Here is a 12,825-nt window from a genome sequence, read left to right as displayed (position 1 = left end):
GGATATGAGCCAGGAAATATTATTCTGTTTTAATGGAGCTACAGAACATCTAATGCAAGACTCAGAGAATTTTCCCTGGATATTCACAAAGTAATTGCAAACTTTTCTAGAGGAAAAATTGGTGGCCCTAAACCCCATTCAGCTCACAGCCTCTTTTGTTTGGGTGTTTTTTTTACTAATGAAAAACTTGAACTAGTTGCCGACATTTAGCAATTGGAAGATTTGGGGAGGAGATATTTGCAAATCATATATCCAACAAGGAATGTGTATCCACAATACACAGAAGACTCTCTAAACTCAACTATTTAACTGAGTTGATTAATGCAAAGCAGTCCTGAAGAGACCCATTGGAGGCAGTGCCCAGCCAGGGTCTGGTTCTGCAGTCCTGAGGACCCGGGACCTGCACTGTTCCCTGCAGAGGAAGCTGGCAGCCCCCTTGGAGGAATCTTGACTGCACCCCCGAAGTGCAGAGAGATCAAAAGGAACCCAGTAAAGAGGTCAGAAATAGATGTTTACTATATGAGAAAATAGATATCAACAAGCAGCAAGAAAGAAAACATTCTGTATGAATACGTGGAGGCAAATGAAAAGTCATATGGGAACCCAATACTGCAACTCATAGGGACTAAGAAAACAAAACAAACACAATACACAAAAAGCCACAAAAACCATAGCTGAAAACAAAATAGAATATTTACCCCAACTGTACAGGATACTTACTAAGGACTGAGAATATTATGAAAAAGTTCAACACTTTGGCTAGTTGGAAAGTTAAGTTTTTGGACAATACAAAGTAACAGTGGGAAACACTAGACCAGTGACAGTATCTGCCACCAACACAAGCCAAGCCATGGGCTGTTACAGGAGCATTCACAGCACGTAGACTGCTGTGAATGAACACAGCGGGAGGAGCACGTCCCACTAGCAAATGGCAGGAGTGTTTGGACAGGCCAAGTGTTCAACCTCACCAGAAAAAAGCTACACATGAAAACACAGGTGCGGACACTAGAAAACACGAGCCAGGTGGACATGGCTGAGGCTGTGGTAAAAGGAGCACCCCAGCAGTATGGCAGGTATGCCCACACCTGGGGCCCCCTGGGGCCACTGCAAGGGCGACTGCAGGCAACAGCATCAAGCACAGATCTTGGTGGGCAGTCACCACCACAGCCAAGCAGGAATCACAGGGGATTCTGGTCAAGGTGAGGACAGTCCATTCGTCCTTGCTGCTGTTGTCTGGGGTTTGAGGAGGAAGCCAGGAGAAAAGAACACCAACCTCAGAAGCACAGCATTCTCAGGGGCACAGGCTGGGGTGCTTGGCGCAGTCTCCTCACCTGCAGGTGACCTTTGGCAAGTGGGCCCAGCTCCCCGCCTGCACCGACTCAGAGCCTAGCCCATCCTCCTCACCACCCTCCTGCTGCCCTTCAGCTATGCCCTGCTGACCGCAGACACCCCCTACCCCTGTCCTGTTCCAGAGCAATCATTCCAGTCTCCCCAGTGCCTGTGGAGCTTCTGCAGTGAGGTCTGCCATCCAGGTGCCTGGCCTTTCTCCCTGGTGCTGAGGCCACAGGACCCTGTCCCCAAGTCCTTCTTCCTCTGCAGTGTCAGCTCACTTGCACAAAAGAAACAATCACATCTTGGTGCCCAAACTGGGGATCGATGAGTGGTCACTAGTAATAAAGCCCAGGGGCACCCTGATGTCCACAGCCTCCCCAGGAAATGCAGCTAGACCCAGCCAGGGCCATTAAATCCATGTCGCTGGTCTGCACCCTCCCCCTACATGTGTGGAAGAGGACAGAGGCCCAGACAAGGAGGGGCTCTGCCTTCCTGAAGCTGGCTCTGTGTCCCCCAGATGTCTGGTCCCAGGGGCTGAACGCCCCTCCTCAGTGCTCACTTCCTGCTTCTCCCGAGAGATGGCTCCCACCTTCCCTCACAGGCCAGGATGAGGCCTGGAGGGACAGCGCTGCCAGAGCTCGCAAAATGCTGCCATGAGGGACACTCGATATCAGGTCCCCGTGGCAGAACGAAGTTGTGGCATTCAGTAGTTCTCTGTGCTTGGACGGGTGGGGCCCAGCTGTGGCTGTCCTGGTCAGTGCTCTTCCCGCCAGATGAGGCCCCAGGGGCAGTGCCTGCTGGACATGGTGGTTGGGAGGTGATGGCCAGGTGCAACCCAGGGCTGGTGTCGACACAAAATGCTCCTGAGAAGTTTCTGGGTGTTGCTTTAATGTTTTCCTGCAATGAGAACCCTGATGCCTGGCTGAAGGGTTCTCATGCTTCCCTCAACACACTTCTCAGATGTCGAGAAGGTTCTGAACATCAAGCCAGTTCCCAGCACTCCCTTCCAGGTGGCCTTGCTCAAGTGAGCAGGAACTGACGTTGGGGCGGGCCTCATGTTAGCGTGGCTCTCCAGTGGGTGCTGGCTGGCAGTGAGTGGGAATGGAGGTCATTCGTGAACAGCTGCCCACTGTGACTGTCTGAGCCTCCGTGTGGTCACCAAGCGAGAGCTCCCCCGCAGCCTTTCCAGTTTCTCAGCTGTGTGCTGTGTTTGCAGGCCTCTCAGACAAAACATTTCCCTGCACTCACCCCATGTGCAGCATGGCATTCCTGCTGCCAAGGTGACCGTCCCTGCAGCCACAGCTCTTCCCAGGTGAGTCCCCAGCTGTGCCTCTCTGTTGACGCCCCTGGGTGGATGAAGCCTTAACCAAGACAGCCTGATGGAGCCGTGGGTACTGGTCCTGGCCGCAAGCCCATGCTCTGGGGGAGGCTTCGTGGCTCTCATCAGACCATTTTCCTTCTCCTCCTCCAAACTCAGGAATGCGGGAGTCTTCCTTGCTAGTTTTAGGGTTCCTTTTCATGCATAGTTCATCAGGAACTTCTTGTTTTGGGGTGAGCCACTCTAAAAACTTAAAAGGGATGAGAAGTACATTCTGAGTGAGTAAACAAATACATTCCCAGTGTGGTATGTGGAGGATATTAACATTAATAAAACACATGTATTTCACAGGGCCATAGCCTCTAGCATACCTTAGATTAGGCTGTAGCTTAGTAGGACCAAAGTCCTTAGTTTAGCAGGACCAAAGACCTGTAGTTTAAGCTATAGCCCAACTCTTTAGAAACATATAGAAATGCTAAGATTGGGAAAAACCAGAAAACTGTCACAGGACTAAATTCTTTGATGTGAATAAGAGAATTGAAACAGCAAAAGTGATTGCTCTGGGGGCAGTTGCCCTCTGTGCAGCTAAACCTAAATGATGGGAAAGTATGTGAGCTAAAATCTTCAAGGCTATTCTGCTAGTTAGTAGTTCGGGGATGTTCCACATCTTACCCTCTGCTGTTTCTTTGTGTTTTTTAGGGAGCTAAGTGCTGCCATGGTGATTATTTCATTGTTTCTTTTTGTATGTCACATAGCTTAGTTTTATGACTCCTTTGATGGTAAATTGCTTGAACTATTTTAAGTTACACTTGCTTTAATAAAAATTGTCATGTAGCCAGTTTGTTTATGTTTTCACTATGACTGATTAACCACCTGTGTTTCTTCTGTAACTTTCTTGTCTTTACAATAAAAACTGAAGCAAAACCTGACTCAGGGCTGTGCCTGGGCTCTCCTCTCTTGGAGTTCTCCCTGGGTCCAGCCCCTTTGGGCCTCTCATTGCTCTGGATACATGGGCTCTGAGTAATCCTTTGTGTCTCCGTCACCCTGCGAGAGGTGACAAGTGGTACATTCTGGGGAAAAAAAAAAAGGAGAAAGTGCAATTATCACCTCGTTCCTTTGCTGGGAAAAAGCAAGAACATGGCTTTGGTCACGTGGCTGTGACTGGCACCTCTGTGTGCCCATCACCACTACCTATACCCCGAGGTTCTCGCTGTCTCTCTGGCTATGATGAGCATCACAGACCGGGTGCCTTATAATCAACAGAAATTTCTCTCAGTTCTGGAGGCTGAAGTCTGAGGTCAGGACACAGTGTGATCTCGCATCCTCATGTGGTACACGAGGGTGAGAGCCTCTGTCCCTTCTTATATGGGCACTAATTCCATCATGGCGGCCACCCTAATGTCCTCATCTAAACCCAATCACCTCCCAAATGTCCTGCCTCCTAACACCATCACATTGGGGGTTAGGATTTCAACATATGGATTTTGGGGGACATATTCAGTCCACTGCATTTATCACCTCAACATAAATCCTGAGCCATTAAACAGTGACCCTCTCGCGTCCCCTCCCCAGGCCCTAGTAACCACCATCCTTTTTCTATCTCTATGCATCTGCCTACTCTAGGTACCTCATAAAAATGGAATCATACAATATTTGTCCTGTGTCTGGCTTATTTCACTAAACATCATGTTTTCAAGGTTCATCCATAAATCAAAATTTCATTCCTTTGTATAGCTGAACAGTATTCCATTGTACATACACCATGTTTTGTTTATCCACTTGTCTGCTGATCGACACTTCAGTTGTTTCCACCTGTGGCTCGTGTAACTAGTGCTGCTATTGACACTTGTACAGATATCTGAGTCTCTGTTTTCAATTCTGTTGGACATATAACTCAATTGACTTTTGTATACTGATCCACGTGACAACCTTGCTAAATCCTTAATAATTTCAATAGTGTGATAATTTTCAGGTTTCTGTGAAGATAATATCTGCTAAAATAATTAGGTTTTCCATTCTAATCTTAACGTAGTTTATCCCTTGTCTCACTGTACTGGCTGGAACTCCCAGTGCCATGCTGAGCAGGGGTGAGAGCAGGAACTCTCAGTTTTTGACTTTAAAGGGAGTGCTGCTTAATGTTTAACCTAAGATCGGGTTTACGTAGGTACACACAATGTTGCTGTAGGTTTTGGTAGATATTCTTTATCAGGTTAAGAAAACTATTATAGTCCTTATTAATGAAGAGACACTGAAGACGAATGAATGTTAAACATCAGCAAATGTATTCTCTGTAGCTACTGAGATAATATGGTAATCCTCTCCCCTTTTCTGTTTATGTGAAAAATTACACCAATTTTTTTTTTTTTTTTTTTGACTGGTAAGGGGATCGCAACCCTTGGCATGGTGTGGTCCGCACCATGCTCAGCCAGTGAGCGCACTGGCCATCCCTATATAGCATCTGAACCCACAGCCTCGGCGCTACCAGTGCCACACTCTCCCGAGTGAGCTACGGGGCTGGCCCAAATTACACCAATTTTGAACAAAAATAAAATTCCTGAAATAAACCTGATTGGTCTCCCTATATTATCTTTCTATGCACTGTTGAATTTGGTTTGCTAATATTTTCTTTAGGACTTCTGCACCTGTGTGCATGAGTGACACTGAGCTGTGATTTTTACATCAAGGTTATACTAGCTTCATAAGATACGGTGAAGCAGTTTTTCTGTGTTTGAGTCCGTGTAACTCTGGAGTTACCTGCTTCTTGACCTCACCTGTAAACCATCTGGACTTGGTGTTCTGGGAAGACTGTGAACTACTGATAGACTCTTTAATGGTTATGGGATTCTTTAAGCTACTTCTGCTTGAAGAAGTAAGTTCTTCTAATAATCTAGCTACTTCCTCTGAGTTCTCATGTTTATCAGCAGTATTTTCTCATCTTTTCAGTCTTGGATGTATCTGAACTTGTCCTCCCGTCTCATTGCTCACAGCTCATGTGCTCTTCCTCTCTTCCCAATCATGTTACCAGGGGACGTCACTTTTAATAGTCCTTTTAAAGAACTTTCAAGAGTTTAGACAAATGTGGAAAAAAGCCCCCAACTTTTAGCTTTTTTATCCTCTCAACAGTATCTATTCCCATTAGATTAATAATTAACTTTATTAATTTTTTCCTTTCCACTTTGAGCTTATTGTTGTTCTTTTTATAATTTTTATCTTTATTTATTTTTGTGGTTGGCTGGCGTGGGGATATGAATCCTTGACTCTTTTTATAACTTTTAAAGTTGGATGCTTAGTTTACTGATTTCTAGCTCTTCTTCTAATAGGAAAATGCACACTTAAGGCTATAAATTTCCTTTTGGCTTTATCTACACCCAAAGGTTCTTACAGTATTATCACTAAGTTTTAAGTATTTTACAATTTTTATTATGTTCTTTTTGACTCAGGTTATTTAGGTTTTCTTTTTCCTGGAATGTTGAGTTTCTTTTAAACAACAACAACAAAACACAAAAACAGAGACTAACCTAAAAGACTTGGCTTCAGTGCTATGGTTGCGCTGTCACGATAACTCAGGGAACTGAGAAATAAGCCCATGTGTCTGCACCAAAGAGACGGGACAAGAAAAGAAAAAGTCAGCAGACTGATTTTGGTTGTTTGAGATTTTCCTCATAGCTGTGAACTATATCTCTGCTGTCTGGGTTTCCAGGTGCTTTGAGATAACGCACTTTTGCTGTCTTTCACGCTGATTTTGTTGACGTCTGCTCCTGTCTTTCCCTGGGAGAGGTATACAAGGTCTCCCCTCCCTGCAAGTAAGCAAACATCTGATTCCTGTAAGGACAGTAACCCATGATGGGAGCTAACACTTGTTAAACAATTAGTGTGAGCCAGCACTGTACTGAGGCTCCACATAGTAAGTCACTGATTTCTTGGTGATCCTAGGTTATCACTGTCAGCATCTCCATTTCACACTTGAGGCCACTGAGGCACAAGGAAGTAATGCAATGTGTCCACAGTCCCATAGCTGCAAAGCAAGGGGTCAGGTCGATAATTTGACTCAAGAGCCTAGGCTCTTCACCCTGACTTCCTTTCTAGAAATCAAAGACATCAGATTAAAACAAGTGTTTTCTCTCCTAACAAACTGGCAAGGATTAACAACCCATCTACCCACTGCTGGAGAGGCCAAGGTGGCCCCGCTGTTCGTGCACTGCTGCAGGCATCTATGTGGGCACAATCTGGGGGCAGGCATTGGGCAATATGTCATTCCGCATCTGGGGGCCCATCCTATTGGCCCTAAATGTGGAAAAAATATTTATCATGACATTACTTATAATAACCTAAACTGGAAACAGCCTACATGCCTGTGTTAGAAAATAGTTAAATTAACTCTGGTTTTTCTATTCAACAGATTATGCAGTGGTTAACAGTAATGCTTCTCATTGGCAGTAACAGAGAAAACTTATTTTAATACTAATAGCAAGTAAAAATAAAAACAAATGCAGACAGCACCAGGGCATGTACACAAGTGTGCTGGGCTGTGATGGACATCTGTCCGTCCCTGTCATCGTCCCGGCATATCAAGACCAACAGCAGAGGACCCTGCTCTGAGCAGCTCTCCGCCCCACCCCATGGTTTCCTGATTTCCTAAGCCAGCTCTCCCCAGCCATCTGCCATGTTTAGTTCTGCAGGACGTTAAGGCATACAGAAAGCCTGCAAAGATAGGGAGGGAACTCTCACATATGCTCCTTTAGGACAGGGGCTGGCAAACTGTGGCCTGTCGGCCAGATCTGGCCGGCCGCCCATTTTTGTGGATAAAGTTTTACTGGCACACAGCCACGCTCATTCCTTTACATGCTGTCTATAACTGCCATTGAGTTGTGATACCAACATATGGCTGCAAAGCCAAAAATATGACGCTTTGTCCCTGTGCAGGGAAAGTTTGACATTCAGCCGTCGCCTGCTGCTTCATCTGTGTCAGTGCATAGACACACACATATATTACTGCTCTTTTCTGCTAGACATCTGAAGGTGAACTGCAGAAATCAAGCCCTGTGCCCGAGCAGCTCCGCGTGCATCTGCAGTACCAGGACGCGGGGACAGCAGCCAGGACGCCGTGCTGCCACCTGGTGGACAGTCCTGGCTCCAGGTTTGCCAGATGTCCCAGCAACGTCTTTACAGCAACTCATTCAATCAAGTAGCACACACTAGGTGTGTGTCTCCTATGTCAGCTCTGACACCTGCTTCTGAATAATTCTGCCTCATCAAATTTCCATTCTGGGACTGTGAGGCTTCTTCTGCTGGAGACGGCTGTCTGAGGTGACCCCAGTACAGGAAGCCCCCCACCTGGGAATGTTCTACCCTGTGGGATGGGCTGCACCGGCTGAGGCCCACCTGCAGCACCCAGGAGCAGTCTAGTGGTGCAAAGCTGCTGCATCTTGCTCCCTTTGCCCCACAGTGAGAGCAGTGAGCCGACTGCAGCCCTGGGGAGCTGCCCACACCCTGGCAGTGCAGGACATAGTCACTGCAGGGGCAGCCACATGACACACCACAGGCCACAGGGGAGGAGAGCCAGCTTTCCTTAGAGACCACAAAAACCTTGCTTCTGACAGTGACCATGGTGGCAGGACAGTGAGGAGGCCATGGGCACCAAAGGTTCCCCTACAGCAGAAACTGAGGATTACCTGCCCACCTGAACGCAGGGTGGCCCCTCGAGCATGGTCATGAGAGCAGAACACCCTAGACAACATATTTGATAAAGGCCAATATGATCTCAACCCAAACAAAATGGCGGGGCTGCGCAGGTGCCCAGCACTACCCAGCAACGCGCTATGCTGGGGTGGGGGCCTTCTGCTCACACAGGCCTGTTTGGGTTCACGCCCAGCCCAGGCAGTAGGTGTCGCTCCTGACCTTGGAGAACACGCCCACAGTCTGTGGGACACTGCCTGTGGGCTGGGCTCCGCAGTCTGCTACAGCAGAAAATTAACTGGGCTAGAGGCTAAACTCCTATGGCGGGATTCCATTTGGTTTTGGGATTTAGGTGAATTTTATTTCCCAGTTCTAGACTATTTCTTTTCCTTTTTTGTGGGGAAGGGGAAATAGAGGAGACTGGAGCAAGTGAATTGTCAGAATGTCTCCTTTGGAAAATAGGTACAAGAGAGGCCAGGAGCTGAGCAGCCTTTCCGCAGGACAGCTGGCTGGCGATGGCTCCCAGGCTCCCAGCAGCCACAAAGTGGGCTCCTCGGGCCAGGCAGGCCATGTGAGAGGTGGGGAGAAGACAAATGCTCTGCATGTATTTTGGGAATGTTTTTGAAATAAGTGTGAGTACAGGGACTGAAGTTTTCTCACAAGTGGGAGGTAGGCTGGCCGCAGTGCCACTCTGCAAGGATGGCAATTCCATGCACCACTGCGCCATGGTGGCTGAGCTGGTGTGGGGTTGCTGCCGTAGGAGGCACCCAGCCATGTGGAGGTATCAGAATGTCACAGCTTTCGGAAGGATCCCAACAGTAAAAATTTGCTAACCCAGTAACTAATGTTTCCACTGGGAACAGGACTCTGTTCTCAATCACTTGTGGTGGTGACCCCCCCCTCAGTTTCTGTGACTGCTTGATGGATGAGTCCATCTTTGGCTCTAATTCGAGACCCTTTTTTTCAGGACGGAATCCCCAAAGACTAAGGGCATTATTAATTTCTTGTGTCCAAACAGATGAAAACATAGGTGCTAACATTTTCCCAATAAAAAGCCATATTGCCTCCTGGTCGACAAAATCACTTTGCTACCCTCTTACAAACCCCTAGAAAGTCCCCTAGAGAGCACAGAGCCCTATCCAGACCACTTGTGGATGGACACCAAAAGTGGGCACACTCATGTGGACACTTTCCCATGGGGCAGGCTGGAATTGGGGACAAGCAGGGAGAACTGGAACCAACCTGAATGGAGGAGGACTGGCCTGTGCAGACACAGGCAGGATTGAAGCTGCCGTTGGCACCCAGGGGCCCTGCCACATAGCTGGGGCAGGAATTTCCCACAGTGGTACCATTCAAGGCCCTGAGGAGCCCATGTCTCCAGTGGTCCATCCACGTAAGTCAGGCTGCCCACCTGGGATGACGGCTGTGCTGGAAAGACACACGGTGCGGACCAGTTTCAGGAGACAGGGGGCTGCGCATCATCAGGGACTGATGCTCCACCTGAGGAGAAAAGCCAGAGGACAAACCGCAGGATGGTCACTGAAGCCAGCTAAGCAGGGCCGAGCAGGGGTCTGGTGCAGTCTGGTGGGCACCTGGGTCCCCAGAGCTCACCAGAGAGCACTGTCCCTTAGCTCAGGGCCACAGGATCCTGCAGGCTGCATAGAGACTGGCTTGGGGCATCAGGAGACCTTGAGTCTTCAAAGGTGCTGGTGAAAGTGCCAAAGCAGAGTGGGCCCTTGCCAATGTCATGTGCCTCTGCTGCTAGGTGTTCTCAGGCATCCCAAGCCTATCCCCTGGATGGCAGTTAACACACTGTCTGCCTCTGGTGCTGGGCCCCGAGCAGCATCAAGCAGCTTGGAGAATGGCCCGTAGCTGCAAGCAGCCTGGGGGAGCTTCCTGGTTATCACGGTGTCTATCCATGGAGATTCTCTGGGGCAGACAGGTCTCTCACCTGTTTGGACTTTGCATATCTGATGGGGCAGATTTTCCTGGTGACGGCAGGGACGCTACACATGACTCCTGGCCTTGGTCAGATGCTGAGTGGGGAGGAAGCCACGCAGCATGCCCACCAGGAAGGTTCGGGCAGCTTCCCCACGCTCAGTGCTTCTTCCGTGGGTGGCGCTTGCGATGTCGGATGAGGCAGGAGCTGTAGGCAAAGGCTTTCCCACATTCCTTACACTCATAGGGCTTCTCTCCGGTGTGTGTCTTCTGATGCTTCAGGAGATTGGAACCGCAGTTAAAGGCTTTCCCGCACTCCCCGCATTTAAAGGGCTTCTCTCCAGTGTGAATTCTCTGATGTTTAGTGACGTCGGAGCTGTGCCGGAAGGTCTTCCCGCACTGATTGCACTTGAAGGGCTTCTCTCCGGTGTGGACTCTCTGATGGCGAATGTGATCTGTCTTGTGTTTAAAGACCCGCCCGCACTCACTGCACTCATAGGGCTTCCTCCTCTGAAAAGGAACGAACACGGGGATGCCCTCGAAGTCATCTTTAAATGAAGCATCAAAGGCATCAAAGATGTGTTCTTCATCTTCAGGGCTTAGGCGCGGCTCTTCACTGTGCTTTCTGGCTGCAGCGCATCTCCTGTTTGGCTTTCCTCCCCCAGACACTTTCTCTTCTCTGGGAGTGTCCTTCTGCGCATCCATTTCCTTCTTCGGGGCCTGTGTCTTCTTTTTTCTGCCCACAGGCTTTTCCATTTTTCTCTGATCCCTGGCAGCCACTGAGGGCCCAGGTCTGCAGCCTGGGCTACAAGGAAGGCCGGGGCTGTTTTCTTTCTCTGTGGCTACCCTTGCTCAGGAACGGCTTGCTTTAGAGGCAACTCTCCACTTTCTGAGTGCGTAACTGGAGCTCTGCACCAGGAAGAAGAGCACTACCACCCTTTGCTGCTGGAGAGAAGCAAGATCATGAACGTTAGATTAAATGTGTGTCTTTCAGGGACCGTGTGATCAAGGGACAGGAGGGCAAGTGCTGGGAAGGGACATGGGGTGGGGTCACGCCCCCTTCCTTCCCTATGTGTTCCCACAGGGACGTTCAATCTTCAGCCCGCTCTTCACTCCCCTCCTTTCTGCAAACGGCATCATTGCCCACTCAGCATCAAAAAGGTGCCCTTGTTCCTCTGCCAGGGGATGGAGCCTGCACGCCACATCTGGTAGGATCTGACATGAACCAAGGGCCACCCGTGGCCTTGTGACTTTCCCTCCTCCACTTTCCTTTTCTCATTCCTTCTCTACCTTCCTGGATTTGGGGCCAGTCAATGTGCTTTGGGGCTATACAGGAGCCACATGTGCCCCTCAGGGAAGGTGCTGCCATCACCTGGAGCCTGGATTCTGAGCTGGATGAAACTGGGGGCTGTGCCCCTTCCCCCGGCCCCCATTGTCTACAGTAGCCAGTGAATCCCATCCTATCACATCCTGTGTGGGCTGGCCCTTCAGCCGTCAGAGCTGTGCCCCAATGGCCCCTTCCCAGAGGCCTCCCACCTGGCCACACATGTCCCCACAACCTGTTTTCTCTTAGCCTGCTCTATTTATCCTCTAGCTCTTAACATGGGCTAAACTTCTTTCATTTATTTTTACTAAATGTAGACTTTTTCTTGCTCAATGTGCTGTCTGTCTGAATGCTTTGCAATAGCTCTGGCACGTGGAAGCTCCTCATTAAATACCTGTTGAATGATCATAAAATTAAAATAACCATCACTCAGAGAGCGCGCCCCGTTCTGAGCACTTAGCAAGTATCATATACCTAGTCTCCAGCTCACGTGGGAATGCGTGGCAGTCCTGGGCCCTGGCTGCAGTCTGTGCACTGGTTGGCTTCTCTACTGCTTCCTGCCTGAGCTGTGGAGCTGAGGCAAGTTCTCATCCAGACTTGGGGCCAAAACAACTGACCATCAACCAGGATTCTGCTTTCATTGTCTGAATGTTATGCTATGCAAGTGTCTCTAGTAAGGACATCTTGGGAGAAGGAAAGATCTGATATACATTGTCCATAACCCCATCTAATAGCATCCCAGTCTCACCACAAACTCAAACAAGAATTAGTCAGTCCCAACGACAGGTAAGGCCAGGTGTCTGTAGAGGCAGTGGCCTGTGCCACCCACATCTTGCCTGCTGAGAACCTGGCTCTGCCATTTCTCTGCCGTATTATTCCTGAGCTTCCTTGACTGGCCTCTTTCTCTCAGTGCCAACTAAAGTAATTCCAGCATAAAGCCCCGAAAAACGTTTCTTTCTGCTGGTGAAAGAAGCCTCAACAAAATTATGAGGAAGTACTCCTTCCTCTGCATCTCCCAGGAAAGCAGGTCATGTTCTGACTCTTCAAAGCATTCTTGCAGAAGCTGTTCTTGGCAAAGGAGCCTCATGTCCTGGGACGGTTACTCTTCTCCACTAAGAGGTCCATAGTTCTGACAGTTGCCTTACCGCAAAATGTGGTGCTCTAGGTAAAATTATTCCATATTATTTGTATTGGTTCCTAAGTGACATACAATTCAATGTACAAATACTTTGAATTC

The 12,825-nt window shown here is 48.7% G+C and overlaps 1 protein-coding gene across 2 annotated transcripts; it reads right to left on the bottom strand.

The window, feature by feature from the left end:
* Positions 1-514: 514 nt before the first annotated feature.
* Positions 515-12,620, bottom strand: ZFP41 (ZFP41 zinc finger protein). Of its 2 annotated transcripts, none has more exons than XM_063080107.1 (4): positions 12,063-12,620; positions 9,569-11,209; positions 3,576-3,720; positions 515-2,900 (listed from the first exon to the last, which is right to left on the bottom strand). In XM_063080107.1, the coding sequence occupies exon 2, from the start codon at positions 11,018-11,020 to the stop codon at positions 10,424-10,426; it is 597 nt and encodes a 198-aa protein (XP_062936177.1). In that variant the 5' UTR covers positions 11,021-11,209; positions 12,063-12,620; the 3' UTR covers positions 515-2,900; positions 3,576-3,720; positions 9,569-10,423. The 2 variants fall into 2 exon arrangements, with proteins under 2 accessions (XP_062936177.1, XP_062936178.1); XM_063080108.1 differs by having other exon boundaries at positions 9,569-11,206.
* Positions 12,621-12,825: the final 205 nt, after the last annotated feature.

Source organism: Cynocephalus volans, chromosome 15 (genome assembly GCF_027409185.1).
Source record: "Cynocephalus volans isolate mCynVol1 chromosome 15, mCynVol1.pri, whole genome shotgun sequence".
Classification (NCBI taxonomy): domain Eukaryota; kingdom Metazoa; phylum Chordata; class Mammalia; order Dermoptera; family Cynocephalidae; genus Cynocephalus; species Cynocephalus volans.
Note: the sequence above shows the minus strand (reverse complement) of the source record. Positions and strands in the feature narration are given on the sequence as shown.

What these genes read in the sequence shown, in the direction of transcription:
- ZFP41 (XM_063080107.1), bottom strand. Translation starts at nt 11,020, where the DNA reads ATGGAAAAGCCTGTGGGCAGAAAAAAGAAGACACAGGCCCCGAAGAAG.